General features: G+C 45.4%; 1 protein-coding gene across 7 annotated transcripts in view; it reads right to left on the bottom strand.

Annotated features, from left to right (window-relative positions):
• ODF2L (outer dense fiber of sperm tails 2 like) overlaps positions 1–19,377 on the bottom strand; it is a 142,474-nt gene extending 123,097 nt beyond the window's left edge. For 3 of the 7 annotated variants that reach the window (XM_033916904.1, XM_033916897.1, XM_033916905.1), the window contains exons 1-4: positions 15,911–16,136; positions 13,160–13,325; positions 11,638–11,749; positions 4,672–4,803 (exon numbers count right to left, since the gene is read on the bottom strand). In XM_033916904.1, coding sequence (XP_033772795.1) covers positions 4,672–4,803; positions 11,638–11,749; positions 13,160–13,245 — 330 coding nt within the window. In that variant the 5' untranslated portion in view covers positions 13,246–13,325; positions 15,911–16,136. Of the gene's footprint in view, positions 1–4,671; positions 4,804–11,637; positions 11,750–13,159; positions 13,326–15,893; positions 16,143–16,215; positions 16,368–19,279 lie in introns of those variants that run through there. The other 4 variants (XM_033916903.1, XM_033916901.1, XM_033916902.1 and 1 more) reach the window with 4 other exon arrangements.
• Between the last annotated feature and the right edge of the window lie 903 nt (positions 19,378–20,280).

The following is a 20,280-nucleotide window of genomic DNA, read 5'->3' as shown; positions in this document are numbered from 1 at the left end:
GATGCCAGACCATCAGGAAGGAAGGAAGGGAGGGAGGCAAAGGAAGGAAAGGAGATGCCAGAGCATGGAGGGAGAGGGAGATATGGAAGGAGACGAGAGATCCTAGGGCAAAGGGGAAGGAAAACAAATTCCAGACCATGGGGTGAGTTGGGGTGGGAAGGAAGGAAGGAGATGCCAGAGTATGGGAGCGGGAGTGGAAAGAGAAAAATGGAAGGGACAGAGAAAGAGGGTGGACGCTGGATAGAATGGAGAGTGAAGAAGATGAGGCAAGCAGAAACCAGAGATGACAAAAGGTAGAAAAAAGATTTTTTTTGTTGCTTTATAATAAAGTAATATTGTAGCTGTATTGATAAACATTTATAAATGGAGGTGTGGGGGTCCTAGAGTGTACTCCTCAGATCCCTTTTTATATGGGGAGGTGCTAAAAATGATCGGCCCCGGGAGTCACATACCCTAGGTACGCCACTGGCCCTAGAGTATGTGACTCATCACTATTAAATACCATTTCTAGCATGGGTAGCTTCCCCACATATTCCTCAGTAAAGACCTAGGGCTAGATTCACTAAGCCCACTGATCGTGTTTGCGATCGTGTACCGACCCAATTTCCTCCGTGCCGATCATCCTCCGATCCGATCAAGCAAATGAGGGGGAATGGCATGCAAAGTAGGAAGGACACGATTCACAAAACAATTTCAGCAACACCGACTGGGCTGCCCGATCAAAAAACAAGGACCAGTCACTTGTTTAAAAACCCCTGCTCTCTGCCCAGATTCTGCTTCTCCTGCTCTCTACCCCAACTCTGTGGTTTTAACCCATGGTGCAGCCCCACTTTCAACCCACGGGTTAAAACCACGGGCTCACAAAAGTTTCCAGCTCTGTGATAACAACAACAAAAAAGTTTCAAGCTCTAGCTTTGCGGTGAGCATGCGCAGACCATCTACAGGCAAAGGAGATGGTCTGCGCATGCGTCAGAATTGCTAGAGAGTGATCCGTGCGGTCGGTGGGAGGCTTACCTACGATCGCTCCCATTTGCATGAGGATACGTTGAGAATTCAGGAAGGTAAGTGAATCTAGCCTCTAGTGCCCCTTTTACCTCTCAGGCATCAAGCAGTCCAACTGATTTTTTTTACCAGCTTCTTGCTTCTAATTTACCTAAAATAATTTTTACTATGCTCTTCTGCCTCCAAGGCAATCTTCTTTTCAAAGTCTCTCTTTGCCTTCCTTATCCACGTTTTGCATTTGATGTGCCATTCTTTATGTTGTTTTTTATTATCCTCAATCGGCTTTTTCTTCCATGTTCTGAAGGATGTTCTTTTAGCTCTAATAGCCTCTATCACCTCATTTTTTACCAGGCCAGCTGTCATTTGGCCTTCCTTCTGGGTTTGTTTTTTTATTGTGCAGGAATGATAAAAATTCAGTATTTGCTGTACCAAATATGAGAGTCCTACATGATTTCAGAGTCCGATTTCAGCAAACAATAACAAACTATTATTAATATTGACAGGGGTCGCCATGCAACAAATAACTCAAAATTTGAAGGACTACACCAAATTAAATTTTACATTTTGGTGGAATTCAGTCTGTCATATATACAAAATGGAAAAAACAATAGCATTACAACAGGGAAATATTCATAATTTTAAGAAAATTTGGGAACCATTGACTCGATATTCCAATGATCAGGTTTCAAAGCACATTAGTAATGGATATATTAGATTGGGGAAGGGTGGGAATGTATATTATATGGATATAAGAAATGAAGAAAGGGGAGGGTTATATTTTATGTGATAAGATGAATTACTTGTAATCACAATTTTTCATGTATTAATTGGAGTTTATGTAAAATTAAATTATTGTAAGAATGAAAAATTTATAAATAAAATATTAAAAAAAAAAAAAAATTCAGTATTTGCAGCTGGTAGGCCTCTATTTTCAAAGTGAGCATTGCACTTTGGTATTACTTCATTCCTACTATGTCCAGCATCTTTTGGTCTTTTCCTGATACAGTGCTGGCCTGAGTGCTGCCTCTGTGATTGCAGATTGCTAGGGAAGCAGAATGATCATGCCTTTGAGATGAGTGGACAATGAACTTGAAACAACAGCAACATAAGTTTGCCTGGTTGGCAAACTGGGTCTTCCACATGTTTCAAGTCCTGAAGGATTTGATGGACTGGAAGCAATATGAGTTCCCCTGGGGTATTTAAAGACTGGAGGGATGCCTGAAAATCTTGTTTTCCTGGGTTACTGTAAAAGAGAGAAACTTAAATTTTGTAGAAACTTCAGGAAGCAGTGATCCTCCAGCTGCTTGTCCAAGGTGAATGGAGTTCCAACATGGGTGGGCATCCTTCATCTGGCTTCCAAAATTATATAAGTAGAGAGGACTGAGCACTGAATTGGTACGGTCCAATCTTGGGATGGCTCAATGGGTTAAACATGTAAGGATGGAGGGGTCCCCATTTGTGTGTCTCAGGGGAGAGTTCTAAGATCATCAGCCACTGTCTCTATAGATGACTGCTCTAGGTGAAAGTTCTTCTCTTTGGCCATGCTCTGGAACATCTCGAAGAAATTTATGCAGCAGCAGCAGGAATAGCATGCAATGAGAGGCTCCCTAGGGTGGCACAGCCTGATGGGCAGAGAATGGATATGGAGTAATTAGGGGTTGGTGACTGTATGGCATGTTTGCTGGATGCAACCCATTTGTATGCTTCACAGCTTTTGAGGTCATGCTGGAGGGAGGGCTCCCCGGTGCAGCTCCTGAGTGGGAGTTACCACATATTGAACTGCGAAATTGGAGCTCTTGCCTCCCTTGCTGGTTTTGATATGGTGCAGGTGTTTGGGTCCTTCCAATTCCTGAGCAGCCTCTGGGAAGCCTGCAGTGGGATGATGTGAGTCAACCTCAGGACTGAAGCTGCATGGTCTTTAAGAGTGAAAGCCCTGCTTTGATTGCACTGAGTCTACAGTTTTTGCCTAACTTTGCCAGGACTGTGCAAGCTGTTTAACAACATAGAGGTAGAACAGTGCTATAAGCAGAAATTTGCAGTTTCTTTTAGATTATTTAATATGTGAGAAAGTGGAGGTTTTTTAACTCATCAAGACTGAGGTTTTTTCTCCGCTTTGTTATTTTTTTGAGCTTTGGCTCTCTGTCCCTGTTGGATAGGTTTCGGAGAGGAATTCCAGTGAATATATAGAGTATGTGTGGTTAATTATTCAGTGGATCAGTGGTCCCAATTAGGCAGGTCACATGCTCCCCTTGTATCTGCCACTCCCTGGGATTCACATCTAGATGGGTACATCTGGTCATAAAGGTTTCTTCTGCTGGTACATTGCCATTCGGGAGGAATACTGAAGGAAGACTGGGTAATGTTAAGTTCATGGGTACCTGAGCCAATCCTAGAGGAAAATGTACATTGGAAATCTCCAAACCTCTTTGGAATGGTGGTTTCTTTTACTGGTTCACTTTCCCCACTTGAAATTGTGATTTATTTTTTTTTTAAGGAGTTTGCTCCAATGTGGAGAAGAGCAATGTCTGCCTGCATAAAGCAGGAAAGGAGAAGGGAGAGCACTTGTCTGCAAGGAATATCTGTGAATGCTCAGAGAGCCTCTAAAGGCTTTTCTGAGCTAGTAGAGAATGTCCAGCCACTGGATACATCAGGAAAGCATCCCCAAAAAGCAGCTTCTCTAAAGGCAGAGTCCGATTGGTCATTGTGACAGCACATGTTCTTGATCTTCACGACTGCTCTTAAAAATCATTGTGTGGAGTTGCTACAAGAACTAATATACATTCTGTGCTGCAAAAACTGCTCTTTATGTTACAACTCAAGGAAGGATATTCAAGGGAAGCAGGAATAAAGAGTTGAAAAGGCATATGTTGGAGTGTGAAGAGCAATAAATTAGGACATATAAAACACATGCGAGGAAGATGATGGAGGGTCAACATGAAATGAGAGTAAGCCAAGATAAAAGGGATGAAGCAAAATGGAGAGGGCAAGAAAGGTAGATAAAATGATGGAGAGAAAAAGGGTGAAAAGCTGAATGGCAACATATATACACGCTATTTGTTAAGTGGGGATGGGGGTGGGTATTATTTTATTTATTTCATAATATGTATGAATTAATTAATACATTTTGATGTATTAGGTTAGATTTTCTGAAATAGGTAGGGAGGGACTGGGGGTTTTCTATTTTATTTACATTTGTCATATTTATTAAATGTATTACATAATATTTAAATCATTATAAAATATGAATATAAGTATGATATATTGTACTTAAAGTGTTCATGAAAAAAATCAAGTATATATTTATAAGATTCTATGAATTTTTCTGATACACTTGTTGTAATATGCAAAACTGAATAAAGAAATTTAAACCGAAAAAAAAACAAAACAACATATATAGGCGCTGGAAGGGTGATAAAAAGGAGGAGCAAAAGAGGTTGAGGGACCTTATATTCTAAATTCACACAGTATCAATAAAATCTGCACCATTGATATACAATATAATAGCAATATAAAAATACATAACATTTCACTTTACTAGCTTTCTCTATTCAACTTAAAAAATGATTCTAAATGATGCTTGCTTCCTGACAGTATATTTGCTTATCAATATTTATTTAAAAAGAAAAAAATTTCAACACTAGGGAAAAGGTACCTACATTATTAACTTACCTTCCTGTACTCTGTTCTTTTTAAGAGATGCTCAAGAGTTCCCTTTAAAATTGTAAAAGTTTCTAATTCTCTTAAAAACTGATTCTTCTCTTTAGTAATGTTCAAGACATCTGACGCAGTAAGATTAGCAGCCTGTCAAAAAATGAGATCAAAGTCATAAAACATCTGCAACGTTTTAAATGGAAGACATTTAGGAACGGCTTTCCATCTTTAAAATAACTTCAGTTATTCTACAATTTCCACAAAGGGCTATTTTCTTAAGTGTCATGCAAAGTGATGTATGATGAGTATACTAAAATGTTTCAATATGCAGTCTTCAAAGGTCTGATCTAGGACCACAAGAATGTTTTCCAGCATTTTGGCCCAGATGCAAAAAGTCTTTTATCAAAGCCTATGGGCAGTATAGCTAGGTAGATGAAGCACAGAACTATAAAGCCTAGAGAATCAATTCCAAATCCTCTATTCACCAATTTTATATAATCATCACATTGCTGACTAAGTACTGCATTATCAAACATTTTGCAAAGCCTTTATATGGTTATTTTCTATAGTCCCATGTAGAGTAAGAAAAAAAATAAAACGCATTATTATGAGGCTTATTTTCAAAGCACTTAGACTTACAAAAATAACATGGAAGGGCATTTTCAATACGGCATCTAAATCAGAGTTTAGATGTTTTGCAGAAAACCCCGCAGATGACTATCTTATCTTTAGTTTTGAACAAGTTTTGTATGTGTTCTGACTGTTGTATTTCATTTGTATGTGACTTTATTAAAATAAAAAAATTTGGAAAAAAAGGAGAAATTAGGTTCTTACCTGCTAATTTACTTTCTTTTAGCTTCTCCAGACCAGTAGAGGTTAATCTTTACGAATGGGTATATATCCAATCATGACCAGCAGGTGGAGACTGAAAACAAAACTGTGGGACAGTATATAATATACTCCTTTCTCTATTTACATCAGTCTGCCGAATAGCCAAGCAGAACTAAGAACTGGAAAACAGAAAGAAAACAATACTCCGAACAGGAGTAACAAATAACATACCCAAATGCTGTTGGAAAATGCAGAGGAGAAATACCAGAAAGAAAATGTCCCCACAGCTCGCCAGCTAAGCCAGCCGAGCCACAGCCGCTGTTCTTTAATTCTCCCCGGCCCTAGAAAAATACTAGAACCCGCAGCAAAAAACAAAAACTGCCCGCGAAACAGCCCCAACAACAACAACAGACAGGGTGGGGACCTCTACTGGTCTGGAGAAGCTAAAAGAAAGTAAATTAGCAGGTAAGAACCTAATTTCTCCTTCTTTAGCACTCTCCAGACCAGTAGAGGTTAATCTTTACGAATGGGACGTACCAAAGCAGTCCCTCACACGGGCGGGACCCCCGAAGGGCTGACACCAGAACACACACACCGAACACCGCGTCCTGACGCGCCAGAACATCTACCCGAAAGAGTCTGACAAAGGAATACAAGGAAGACCAAACCGCAGCCTTACAAATGTCCACTGGAGGCACGAGCGACGACTGAGCCCAAGAAGCCGCCTGACCCTGAGTAGAATGAGCTTTGAGAAACTCCGGAACGGGCTGCTGCCCCAGAAGAGAAGCGGAAGCAATAGTCTCCTTGATCTAGCATGCAATAGTAGCCCTAGAAGCGCCAGCCCCCCTAAGAGGACCAGTCAGAAGGACAAAGAGATGATTTTATTTCCTGATCTCCTGGGTCCATTGCACATAAGAGCGAAGGACCCGACCAACATCCAAGTTGCTCAGCTGTCTTTGCTCAGAAGAGCTCTCCCAACTACCCAAGACCGGGAGGACCACAGATTGATTGACATGAAAAGGAAAAAAACTACTTTCGGCAGAAAAGGAAGGAACAGGCCTCAAGACAACCTGCTCCCTAGAAAACTCCAAGAAGGGAGCCCTACAAGAGAAAACCTGTAGCTCAGAAACATGCCTAGCGGAAGAAATGTCCACCAAAAAGACCGTCTTCAGAGTAAGGTCCTTCAAAGAGCAGCCGCCCAATGGTTCGAAGGGCGGGTGCATCAGAATAGAGAGAACCAGACTGAGATTCCAAGAGGGAACAGAGGACTGCACGGGAGACCTGAGCACCTTGGCCGCCCGCAAAAAGCGAATCACATCAGGAATGGCTGTCAAACGCTGACCCGTCACAAACCCCCGAAAGGCTGACAAGGCCACAAGCTGAACCCGGAGAGAAGCCAAAGCCAGGCCTCTATCCAGGCCATCTTGCAAGAACTCTAGGATGTTAGGCACCGAAACACGAAGAGAGACCACTCCCCGCACCTGGCACCACCCCTCAAAGAAGTGCCAAATCCACACAGAAGCCTGAGAGGTAGAAAGCCTCCAGGACTCCAAGAGCGTAGAAATCACCCTATCTGAATATCCCTTCTTACCAAGGCGACCCCTTTCAAAAGCCAAGCCGTAAGACAGAAGGGAGACGGGTCGAACATGGGAATGGGACCCTGCGTCAGAAGGTCGTCCAAGGGAGGCAGAGGAAGAGGATCCGCCACCAGAGTGTCACCAGATCTGCGTATCACGGATGTCGAGGCCAATCTGGAGCCACCAGAACCACCAGACCCGGATGGCGAACAATGCGGAGAAGAACTCTGCCCACTAATGGCCACGGAGGGAACATGCACAACAGCCCCTCTGTTGGCCATGGTTGAACCAGAGCATCCAGACCCTCGGCCAGTCTATCCCTGCGACGACTGAAGAAGCGGAACACCTCGGCATTGCCACTCGTGGCTGTCAGGTCCATCAGGGACTGACCCCAAGCCTGCATTATCAACTGAAAAGCCACAGGGCTGAGACACCACTCTCTGTGATCTAAGATGTGACTGAGGAAGTTCGCCTGAACATTCTCCACCCCGGCCATGTGAGAGGCCGAGAGGTCCAGAAGGCGTGACTCCGCCCCAAAGCATGAGCCGAGCCGCCTCCTCCACCACCTGAGCGCTCTTGGTGCCTCAACGATTGACATAAGCCACCGCTGTGGCATTGTCAGACCGGACTCTGACCGACTTGCCCATCAAGAGGGAGCGGAAGGCTAACAGCGCCAGAGGGACGGCTCTGGTCTCCAACATGTTGATCGACCAGGACGCCTCCTCCATGGACCAGGTGCCCTGAGCTGAGTGACCTAGACACTGAGCCCCCCCAACCGAGGAGACTGGCATCCGTGAGAAGCACTGTCCACTGCGATAGATCCAGACTCATCCTCTGGACCAGATGAGAGGTCTGGAGCCACCAAAGAAGACTGCAGCGCGCCAAGCCTCGCAGAGGAACAGGGACCTCCAAACTGAGCCTCTGGGGTGACCATCTACGGAGCAGAGCATACTGAAGAGACACATGTGGGCCCGCGCCCACCTCACAACATCCAAGAACGCTGCCATCGACCCCAAGACTTGGAGGAAATCCTGCGCCCGAGGACACCGGGACGCCAAAAGAAGGCGAATCTGAGATTGCAATTTGCTTACCCGGGCCTCTGGAAGGAAGACCTTCCCCAAGGAGGTGTCGAACAGAACCCCAAGGTACTCCAGATGCTGAGCGGGGACCAACCGACTCTTGGAAAGGTTGACCACCCAGCCCAGTGACCGGAGAAACTCAACCACCCGAGCCGTAACTCGGGCGCTCTCCTGCAACGACTACACCCGAAACAACCAGTCATCCCAGAAGGGGTGCACCAGAATGCCCTCTGACTGCAATGCCGCCGTGACGACCACCATCAACTTGGCGAACGTCCGGGGAGTCGTGGCCAGGCCCAAGGGAAGCACACAGAACTGATAGTGCAGACCCAATATCGCAAAGCAAAGAAAGAGCTGAGGAGAGGCCCGAATGGAAACAGGCAAGTAGGCCTCCGCCAGAGCGAGAGAAGTCAGGAACTCCCCCGGCTGAACCGCCAGAAGGACAGACTGCAGTGTGTCCATGCGAATAAAAGGGAATTCTGAGAGTCCTGTTCACCTCAGTTTAAACCAAGGATGGGCCGAAAGGTCCCCTCCCTTTAGGGCCCCATAAAGGAAATGGCGTACCAGCCGATACCGCACTCCTGAAGGGACACTGGACAACTGCTTTGAGATCTAGCAAGCGCTGAAGGGTCTGGCGAAAGGCTAGCATCTCCCATGCCACCTGACATGGAGAGGCTAGATATGATCCGGCAGAGAGCGGGCAAAATTCAAGTACATAACCGTCCCGCACCACCACCAGGACCCACTGATCGGACGTGATCTTGGCCCACTTGGGAAACAAGTTGCGAAGCCGGGCACCCACGGGAACCAAAGGGGGCGCCGGCAAAGAGACATCGCGCAGGACGGGCAGCAGGGGGGGAACTCCTAGCCCCCCGACGGGCCCCCTGAAAACACTGCATGCGCTAAGCCAACCGACCCGGGGAAAAACCGGAAGCCTGGAAAGAAGCAGTCCCATGCCCCAGGCGAAACTTGCGAAATTCCCGCAGACGCCCCCGGGCAATGCCAACCCGAGATGCCGGGCGGGCACGGTCCTCAGGCAGACGGGGCACCTCAGAGTCCGTCAGAGTCTGAACCACCGGATCTAAGTCCTCTCTAAACAAAAAACAACCCCCGAAAGGGAAATTTTGGGAAGTTCAGTTTTGAACGCGGCAACCGCTGACCAAGCGCGAAGCCACAAGGTACAGCGTGCGGCCACCAAAAGTCCCAGACTTAGCAGCACCAAGTCACAAAGAACAACCGAGAGGAACGAGGCAGTCATCTCAAACTTCACCACCTCCTGATCCACTAAGGACCAGTCATCAGACTCACGATCCAGGACATGCTCAGACCACCGAAACACGGTGCGAGCCACCAGCCCCACACAAATAGCCGCCTGGACCCCCAAGGCAGAGACATCAAAATTATACTTAAGAAGTGTCTCTAACGTACGCTCCTCAGAGACCCTAAGAGCAGAACCGTCCATAACAGGCACGGTATGCCGCTTAGGAAGTGCCGAGACCACCGCGTCCCCCATTGGCGAAATTAAGGTAGCCCTATCCCCCTCCAGGATGGGATACCCATGAGCCAAGGCGCACACCAAACGAAACGGCGCCCGTAAGCCACTGCACCAACACAAAATCCCGAAACTCCTGACGCACAGGAAAAGAGCGGGAAACAGGACAGACCCCCTGAAGCAGAGGGGCCCCCATACACGGGGTCTCCGGTGGCGCAACTTCAAAAATGCAGCACCAAGGAGACCTGCTACATCAGGTCTAAAAGCTCATCCCTCTGAATAAAAAGCGCATCATGGACGCATCTGCTCTGGAAGACGGGAAACCCACCGCCCCGCTGCCAGTGGGCGTCCCCTCTAGAGGATCCTGGAAGCCCGCCAAAGCAGCCAGGTCCTCAACCATGCCAACATGCTCCTCTGACCACCAATTCGCAATCCAAGCCCCCCCACGGGCGCTTGGATGAGGGAGGAGGAAGAGGGAACGCCAAACGAAAAGAGGGAGGCAAAGCCATAGGGGGCACGGAGGGAAACCACCCCCGAAACCCCCCAGGTGCACGTGGGACCCCCAATTGTCTGCACAAAGAAAGAAATTAAATTGGGGACAAAAAACCCCTGGGGGTCCCCAGGGACTCCCTGCCCCAGCAGGGGTCCCTGCTGAAACCTGCCCCTGTGTTTGCAATACAGGGGGAAGGTCACCTGAGGTTGCAGACAAAATGGAGGGGCCAGACAGAGAAAATGGTGAAGTTCCCGCCAAAAATGCTCCCTCCATGGCCTGTAGCGGCTGAGAAGGCTGAACAGTCCCAGCCGCTAAAACAGGTAAGTCGGCATCAGCTGTCAAAAAATCAGCTGAGAGGGAATCCTTCGGGGAATCCCTCCGTGGGCGGTTGGGGAAGACCGGGCTTCCCCACTGCTCCCAGCCGACTCGCGAGGCACCATCGGCGGGGAGCTCTGGGCGCCTGCAGCCGCTGCCAACGGAGCTCCACCACCTCACCGGGCCAAACTACCGATTTCAGTCCGGCCGCGAGTGCCTCGCGGCTGGACCTAATTGTGTCCCACTCCCCCGGAGAAGGGCACAATTGCTCCATACGCGACCTAGCTAGAAACAAAGTGCCGGTTAGATGAAAAAATACAGTAAAATACAGTTTTCTTAAAGGGAAACAACCCTCCAGACCAGCACTACCTCAGGATTTTTTTTTTTTTTTACAGAACAGACTCCACAGGCTCTCGAAGCAATATGCCTTGCTTGATTTAGGGGGCAAGGCTTACTGCTGAGGCTCCTCTAGAAAAATGTGGGGAGGTGGAGGAAGTGGGGGAAGGGACCCCGCTCGAGACCCGCCGGGTTTGACACCCCCGAGGTCGGACGGACCCCCAAACAGGGCCCGCCCAAGCTCCGTCCAGCCAAAAACAGGGACTATAAACCCCCTAAACAAATTCCAACAGCCTACCAAGGGAGATGGGTACAGATCACTCAACACCTGCTGGAGACTGAAAGAAGACTGATGTAAATAGAGAAGGGAGTATATTATATACTGTCCCACAGTTTTGTTTTCAGTCTCCACCTGCTGGTCATGATTGGATATATACCCATTCGTAAAGATTAACCTCTACTGGTCTGGAGAGTGCTAAAGAAAGAAAAATTTTTTTTTTTTTAATCTTTATTCATTTTCAAAAATTACAACAAGTGTACAACATTCATTCAGAAATACCTTAATTCATCACTTGACATTCTTATTTGAAAATATAAATACACAAACCTCTGCCTGCTTTTTGGCTGGGTAATTTTCAAGGCAAAATTATACTCTCCATTTTGATTATTTAAAATTGTATGTGTAGTTTCTCTCCATCCTAACACAAGAAACACCTCAAAGTACACACATTGTTGACATACTTATGTTCTTTCATTCAAGTATAAAGGGGGCAACAGTCAAAACGAACATTTCTTTGGCAAAGCTATGTGTTGTCCATAGAAAGGGATTTAAATAATGCCTTCTAAATGTAGCATACTTACACTTGGCATCTCAGCAACTTTTTCTCTCAATGATGACATCAGTATTTCTGCAGACCTTGTTGCCATTTCTGTTTCATGAAGTTTTGCCAATAATACCATTTCTCTATTCAACCTGATTAAAAACATGAATCAAATCAATATTCTGCATAAACGATCACATCTTTAATACAAATGGCAAGCAAATCTCTTCTCAAAGAAATTATGGTGCAGATTCTTCAATTTTGGTAGCCCATAGCTAGATTTCTACCATCCCAAAACAGGAGTTTTGTATGTACATAGGGATGGAGAAATTAATTTTCTTTCCTTTAGTCCTACCAGACCAATCCAGACTAGTGGATTAGAAACATAAGTATAAACTTTATTTATATCCTGCAATAACCTTGCAGTTCTATGCGGTTAGGGGAAGAGGAAAGAAGGTACCAGGCCTTGAGGCAGAGCAAAATCGACAAAGAGAGGCACTGGAGATGTCAAATCCAACCTATGGACACTGAGTCTTTATTTACAGTTTGTATCAAAGTTCCATAACAAGTAAAGTTCCAAAAACAAACAATGAGGTCCCAACTAGGATCCGAGTTTTGGCGATACCATTGCCTTCCTCATGGATCAATTTCATACGAGTCGGCATCTCTCCAACCAAAAAGAAGCGCCAAAGAAAACTGTACATTAACATAAATACATAATTCAAATTATCGAAATACTTACATATTTCATTCACTGTAACTAGACTGAAAATAAAATAATTTGTCCTTTTTTGTCTAGTGATTTTATTTTTCTAATCATCTTATTCCCTGTCTCTGCTCTTAATTCTGCTTCTAGGGCTTCCTGTCCATTTGTTCTTTTTTTTCTTTCCTAAGTTTCTGCCTACATTGATCTTTGGTGCTGATTTTTCATTCAGCTTTTTTCCATTTTTCTGCCTCCTCAAAATCTATCTACTTTTCCATCTCATTCCACTCTCTTCTTTTCTCTTTCCCTGCCATCCACATGCAACATCTCCTCTCGTTCTCTTATCTTCCCCTTTGTCCAAGTGAACAATCTCCTCCAGCTCTTTTCTCTTTCCCTCCATCTATGTGTACCATCTCTTTTCACTCTCCACCCTCCATCTATGTGCGTCTCCTCCTGCTCTTTTCCATCTCCTCCCACTCTCTTCCCTTCCCTTCCCTATTCAATGCCCATGTGTACCATCTCTTTCCACTCTCTTCTTTTCCCCTGCCCTTCATCCATGTGCACCATCTCCTCCAGCTCTTTTCCCATTCTGTCCTCCAAGTCAAAATCTCGTCTTTCTTCTCTTCCCCCCTATACATGTGAATCATTTCCTCCCTCTCTTTTCCTTTCCATCCAGTATCACATTTCTGTACCTCTGTTCCTCCCACTTTCCAGCATTACTTATGTGTCTCTGTCTCTATGCTTCTCCTTCTTCTGCATTTTGATTACAAAAAAATGTTAAGTTAATGTCAAACATGTGAACAGTAGATATGGTGAAGACAGACTAAAAAAAAGTACATGATTTTCTGTTACTGCATACCAAGTCAGGGAACTTTCATCCAAGCTTTGCTGTAGGGGAGTTTGATGTTCTACCCTTGGACATTCTGAGGACAATTCTTCTAGCATTGCTTCTCATTTATGCTGGAGTTAACTCGGAGTGTTCTGGATATCTTGAGTCTGCTTACAAGGTTATTCATCCAAATATGCTGAAAATATAGAACGACATTATTAGTCATACTTCCAAAACAGTTCTCTCTCTTCTTCAAATGACACTTGAGGAAGCTCAGATCTTAGCTATTAAAAGTACAAGGTCATTTAAATCACTTCTAAGGGGGCTAATCGGCAATATTCTTGTATTTAACCACACAGTGCTGCTGAATATTACCTCTTAAGGGCTAATACCCCTGTGGGGAAGAGGACTTAATGACTCTTTTACTATATTGCAGCATTTTTTTGCATTTACTTCATGTTAATTTTTGCATTAAACATGCAAAAGTGCAAAGCCTGTGCAGTAAATGCAGGAGGTATGCCCTGCATCTGCAGCATCACAAGCATCACATTACATGCAGAGGTAGACAGCGTGGGAGCACCAACACTGTGACTGCATGAAACACAGTGTGGGCCCTGGATAATTTAAAAAAAACAGAAAATTTCTCACTGTCACAGCTGCGCTCCCCTCGACCTGCACATTTAATCTCAACATCAATGCTGCTTTTTAATCTTCCCATTCACATCAGTGCCCTTTCTGACCCCCCCACCTTCCCCTCCCCCCCCCCCGACATCAGTATCTCTGTGCTGCCTGGTGCCAAAATTCAAGATATTACATAGAGCTTGCCGAGACTCATCAAGCCTGACAATTATCCAACCTGTTCATTCATGTTGGCACCAACAATACTGCTAGGTACAATTGACTTTGTGGCTCTGAGAGAAAAGGTGAAGCAGTCAGGTATGCAGGTAGTATTCTTATTGATCGTCCCTGTCGAGGGAACCAAAATAGAGACAGGAGGCATGCCCACTCCCTCCAGCTGCAGTGATGACCTCCCCCCCAGCGCTGAACCGCGCCCCCCCCCTCGCTGGACCCCTCCAGAACTGACCCCTCTCCTTCCCTTTACCACTTTACAAAAAATAAGCAGAAGGGATGAACACTCCACTCCTGCCACCAGATCCCCCCCCCCCCCATTCACCCCCTATCTGTATATTAAGATGACAGCAGGAGGAATGCTCAGTCCCTCCTACTCACAGGCCAGCCACTCCAAAATGGTAGGCCTCCCTCTTCCTGGTGTATCCTGAAGTCCACATTGGTCAGACTCCCCCCCCCCCCTGGGAGGGGCCTTAAGTGTCTGAGCCAATCTAGGCCGTAGGCCACCTGCCCGGTGCATCCTGGGATACAGACGGAGGAGCCTAAGGCCCTGATTGGCTCAGATGCTGAGCCAATCAGGGCCATAGACTAAGTTGCGCGGGGACAGAAATCCCACCCATCCCCGCCCGTCCCTGACAGGATCCTCTCCATCCCCACCCGTCCCTGCCAGGATCCTCTCCGTCTCCACCCATCCCCGCAAGGAATTACCTCCATCCTGCCCATCCCCATAAAAAGCAGCAATTACTTCTGACAGGATCATCAATTCCACAGTTTCTTTTATGTTTGCGCTGCTGTTTTCCTTGTGGAATCTCTTTGATGGAACCCTTTTTTTTTTGTTTTCTGTTCAGGTAATTAACTTATAAACTCCCTCTTTTACTAAGGCTGACATGTCCATTATATTATATGGACGAACCCTGCTTACAAAGCCTTCCATCCCCGTGGGAGTCCCGTGGGCCAGAGGGGGGTCCCCGTGAGAGTCCCGTGGGTTAGGGGGGGGGATTCCCGCGGGACCCAGGGGATTCCCGCAATCCCCTATCCCGTGCAGACCTCTACCTTAGACCCCTCCCCATACATCCCACACTGTTGCTGGCCTGGGAGGAGGGACTGAGCTTTCCTCCTGCTGTCATCTTAATGTACAGATATGGGGTAGTTTGGGGGTATTCAGTGGCAAGAGGGAGTGGGCATCCCTCCTGCCGATGTTTTGTAAAGTGGGGAAGAGGAGGAGAGGGGTCAGTTCGGGGGATCCTGGGAGGGGAGGGGCAGTTCACAGCAGTAGCATTCATTTTTTGTACAGTATTTTCATTTTTATTGAAGCAGAGGGGGCATGGCATGGAGGAGTTGTGTGGATCAGTGTGAGGGTGGGGGTTCGTGGCGACAGGAGCAAGTGGGCATCCCTCTTGCCTCTATTTTTGTTCCAGGGATCGTCAGAGGGGTGTCAGCTTTTTTGGGGTTTTTTTTTAATGGGCCAGATGCATATGTTACACACACATCTATGCCCATAAAAAAAAAAAAATAGAAAACAGGCAAGCCCTGTCTGGGGTTTTTTTTTCGTTCAATATTTGCAGTCCTCTTATGGCACTGCAAATGTTAGGCCATCGATCGGATGGCCCGTTTTAATATTAATGACCTCATTTTAATAGTGATGAGGTCGTTTGAATGCCAGAGTCGGACTTTTGTACGGCCGCACGGAAAACCACGTGGTGAGCTGTTTTTCCAGCATCGGGTCCGCAAATTCCGACTCACTAAAACAAACTGGTTTAGCGACCATCGGTACCCAATCGGAGCACTTAGTGCATCTTCTAGTCCAACGAATCCAAACACCCATAATCACCCAAACGACTTAGCCCTGCAATGATTCTATTTGGCCACTAGATGCCTCCAGCACACTGCCACAATAATAAAAAAATATATATACATATGAAGTGTTCTAACCGCCACTACAGTCGACGTTTAGAGAGAGGTGAGCGACTGGAGCTCCGTCTCAGCCAGCTATTTTATCCTCCACTGCGTTGTTCCAAAGAGCAGATAAGGCATTACACGACTACCTGCACCGGGTGCGGATCGTAGGAGTCTGAGGCTATAAAGTCAGAGTGAGAAAACTGCAGCGTTGTCAAGCCAAAGAGAGCTTCTCCCACCAAATTGCGCTCCCCCCCCCCTTTTTTTTTTTTTTTAACCTCCCAGCTGTTGACAGTGAGTCACAGGCCTCCCTCCAACGACAAGAAAACGAACCCGCCTACCCCACAGCAGTTTCTAACCGCAACCGCTGCTGCTTCCGGTTCCGCACGCGTTGCTATTGCGCATGCTTTTTAGTTAGAGTCTTTGTAAAAGGCGCGGGATTAGGGCTGGCGAGCGGGTAGCTTATCGCTTTTTCCCTGTGAGGGAAATAAAAAGGTGACTGAAGCCCGATGTGTGCTGAATTCCTAGTCCTACCGGGGTACTTTTGGGTGGGTCAAGTCAAGTGTGCAGCGATGTTTCTCTTTGGGAAGGGGTAAAACACGGATCTGGCGGATCTTTTAAAAATCTGAGGTCCGTGCCACTTTTTATGTGTAATCAATTTTTATTTTCAAACATAAAACCAACCTACAAAGTACAGGCAACCAGTGGAATAACAACAAAGTAGAACCAGAATACAAAATAGACTAACCCAGTTCCCCGCCACTTTTAGTCTCAGACCTCCATGACACTTTAGCTTTGGTGGACCCTAATGCTTCTCCCTCCCTATACTGAGACTAAAAGTGGCAAAACTTTTGCCCTGAGGTCCGTGCCACTTTTAGTCTCAGCACAGGGAGGGAGAAGCATTAGGGTCCGTCAGAGCTAAATTGGCATAGAGGTCTGTCAGAGCCATAACCTATGCTGAGACTAAAAGTGGCACAGACCTCTGATTTTTAAGGACTTGCGGGTTTAGATCCGTGAGGTCCACGTTTTACCCCTTCCCTCTTTGCTCCCATTGTCGTTGCAGCATCCTCTGCTGTGCTGCCCTCCTCCCTTGCAAGTCCAGCATCTCTCCTTTTGCCGCTGGTCCAACACATTTTCCGCAGCTTGCCTGCGGTCTTGCAAACCTGTTTCTGCACCAGCCAGCAGCAGCGATAAAGACAATTTTTCTCTGATGCATTCCATCTATGCCCAAATGCTGAGGAGAGCTGAACCGACCGAAGCGTGTGCTTATCACTGCTGCAGCTGGTGAAAGATGCAGTTCGAGAGATTTGATAAAATGCTGGACTGGCAGGGAAGGAAGTGGGTAAGAGCTAGGAGCTAAAAAGGTGATGGGCCTGCAGGAGGGAGAAGGAGAATTGATGGACTTGCCGGGGAGGCGGTAGAGGCTAGGGGCAGGAGACACAAGGGGGGGGGTAGGGACAAAGCAGAGAAATGCTGGATATGAGTGGAGTTTAGAGACTAATCCAGGGGTAATAATGGACACTAGGAAGAAGGATAGGGATACGGAGGGGGGAATCTTTATTCCAATCCAAACCTTAGTCTTGTATACCGGGTCATTCCAACTAGAGGACTCGATCCAGTTCACAAATTTAATTAAAAGACAAAGGAGGACAAGGAAAAGAGGTATGCTAGACACAGTGGAGCACAAAGAGAAGATGCTGAACACGGGAACAGGATAGAGATAGGGACACGGACACAAGAAGAAAGATGGATGAAACTGTAGATATCTGGAACTCTCACGATTAAGATTACAATTATTTACTCTTATGTTCTGTCTCAACATACCTTCTAGTCATTCTAGTTTGGTAGATCTTTGTCTTGAATCAATTCTCTTATATGTTATTCTGCTGTTCTGCAATTAGCTAATATGTGCTTTTGCTAAAGTTGTAAAGCACTTCTGGCCTAATTTTTAGGGTAGAACATTGTATAAAAGTGCAAAAAAAATAGATTAGAATATGGAGCGAGAAGAAAATTCAAATGAACAGAAGATCCTGGCAAGAGAGTTAAGAGAAAGTAGAAACAAGAGACTGACCAATACAATTTTAAAAAGTCAAGTTACCAGACAATAAAAGTAAAACAATAATTTTATTTTCTCTTTAGTGATTAGAAAATGCCAGGTTTTGGGAAAGTACAACTAAAGGCTAACCAAATGTTGGGTTTGTCAGTGTTGCAATCCTAGCAGCACAGGCAACCTAGGGTCTTGGTTCCCATACTGAAGTGCTAAGCGAGAGAGAAATAACTTCATAAACATATAAACATGGATCAATGCAATAATCTCCAAAGCTGTTGAGAAACAGAAACAGGTCAGTTTAAGTGCAACTGAATCTTCTGGTCTGTCTCAAAGAATCCCTGCCAGCCTCGTGCCTTTTATTAAGATTTAGATCAAAATGCACAAACAGTTGTCATTCAACATGTCATCTGACACAATGGGGTCCTTTTATCAAACCGCACTAGTGGGGTTAGTGTGTCATACATTTCATCACGCGGGGTTAGTGTGTCATACATTTCATCACGCGCTAACCCCCACGGCCAGCTAAAAAACTAACGCCTGCTCAATGCAGGCATTAGCGGCTAGCGCAGCAGCCGGTTTAACGCGTGGTATTACGCGCGTTAAATCCCTACCGCAGCTTGATAAAAGGACCCCATTATGTCATTGATCACATTATTTAAAATTTTTTTATACTGTTTACAAAAAAACTAAACGGTTTACATCAGTTAAAACATACATAAGGTAAAAACAAATCATATCATAAAATCTACATAATAAAACACTTCACTTGTCACAAAAATGCAGTAACAAACAGCTGAGTTTTCAACTGCTTCAACTGAAATCTGTTTATACAGTCACAATTGGCCCACCAGGTCATTTCACATTTTGACACCAGCAATACAGAAAGTCATCACTAGTTTCTGCATAATTCCCCTGCACTATTGGAATTAATAGCTTTTGATTTTCGGATGGTAAAGATCTATTAGTCTTTTAAAGTGGCACAACTTATTGAAAGTACCATAGTGTTTGATGGTAAATAGTCTGAGTCAGTGTTCTTCAACCTTTTGACACCTATGGACCTGCGGAAATAAAATAATTATTTTGTGGACCGGCAGTTGAAGATCACTGTGCTAGGTCGTGCCCATCTCCACCCAGTCTCCGCCCCAGACCCCGCCTCCATAATAGTACTAATTGTAACACCATTTTTTCCATTCATTTTTCATATATACACACAATATAATTGTATTAACACATAATGATTAACCACAAAATTAAAACACACAAAGCACACTGTATGCTTTTCAACATTAATTTCTACCAGAAAACAGATAATCCCATGCATTGTAGGACCAAAAATGAAAAGTACTAATATTTACAAAAGTCAGAGACGAGGCTTCCGATTCAGGTGCAGGACGTGCATAGGAGCCTTTTCCCACGGCTTTGTGCACTGCAGCACTCGGAGAGCTGGCTCGAAGATGCTGTGTTGATTGCACTATGGACCGGCGGCTGAAGAACGCTGTCTTGGGCCCGATGGACGTCGGCAGAAAATTTCTGTGGACCGGCGGTTGAAGAACACTGGCCTGAGGGGCCACAGAAACAACTTTATGTTGCACCCCAAATACAACTGGTAATCAATGTAATTGCTTCAGAATTGACGTAATATGTGCCATCCTGTCAACTCCTATTACAAACCTAGCTGTAACCTCTTGTTTTCAAAATTCTAAGATAGAGAGCGTTACAATATACCTAGACAGAACCATCCCCTGTATGACAGTCCAAAAATCAGAAGGCAGAATCAAAGATTTCAAGCGATAAAGCATATGAAGTTTGTTAAAACATGCCTTAACAGGCTTAACTAATTGCAGCTTCATAGTCAGGCCTGAATACAAAACAACCCCCAGAACGGTCATTTCTTTCCTCACAGGTAGTGTCACCCCCAAAACACTTAAGGAATCAGGCCATAACTCTTCTCCACTCCTTCCAACAAACATTGCCTCTGTTTTTCCCACATTTAAGCATAAACCATGCATTTTCATCCAGTCTTCTATCTTTAACATGTAATGATTTATGGACTGTTGCAAATCCATTCCCCACTTATGTACTGGGAAGAATAACACATCATCGGCATATTGGTATGAAACCTGCAATTGTTCAAATACTTTCTCTAATGATGAAACATAAATACTGTATTAAACAGAAGAATTGATAAAGCATATCCTTGAAGTACACCCCTCCCCACTGAAGCCTTTGATGCCTTGCTACCACTGTACACCCTATATATATGGTTAAACAAATATGATCTAAACCATTGAAGTACAGTACCCCTTATACCTAAATTTTTTCAACATCAGATATTAGGCATGCCATTTTCATGTCT

Source organism: Geotrypetes seraphini, chromosome 12, assembly GCF_902459505.1.
Source record: "Geotrypetes seraphini chromosome 12, aGeoSer1.1, whole genome shotgun sequence".
NCBI lineage: Eukaryota > Metazoa > Chordata > Amphibia > Gymnophiona > Dermophiidae > Geotrypetes > Geotrypetes seraphini.
This window is presented reverse-complemented; position numbering and strand designations above follow the sequence as displayed.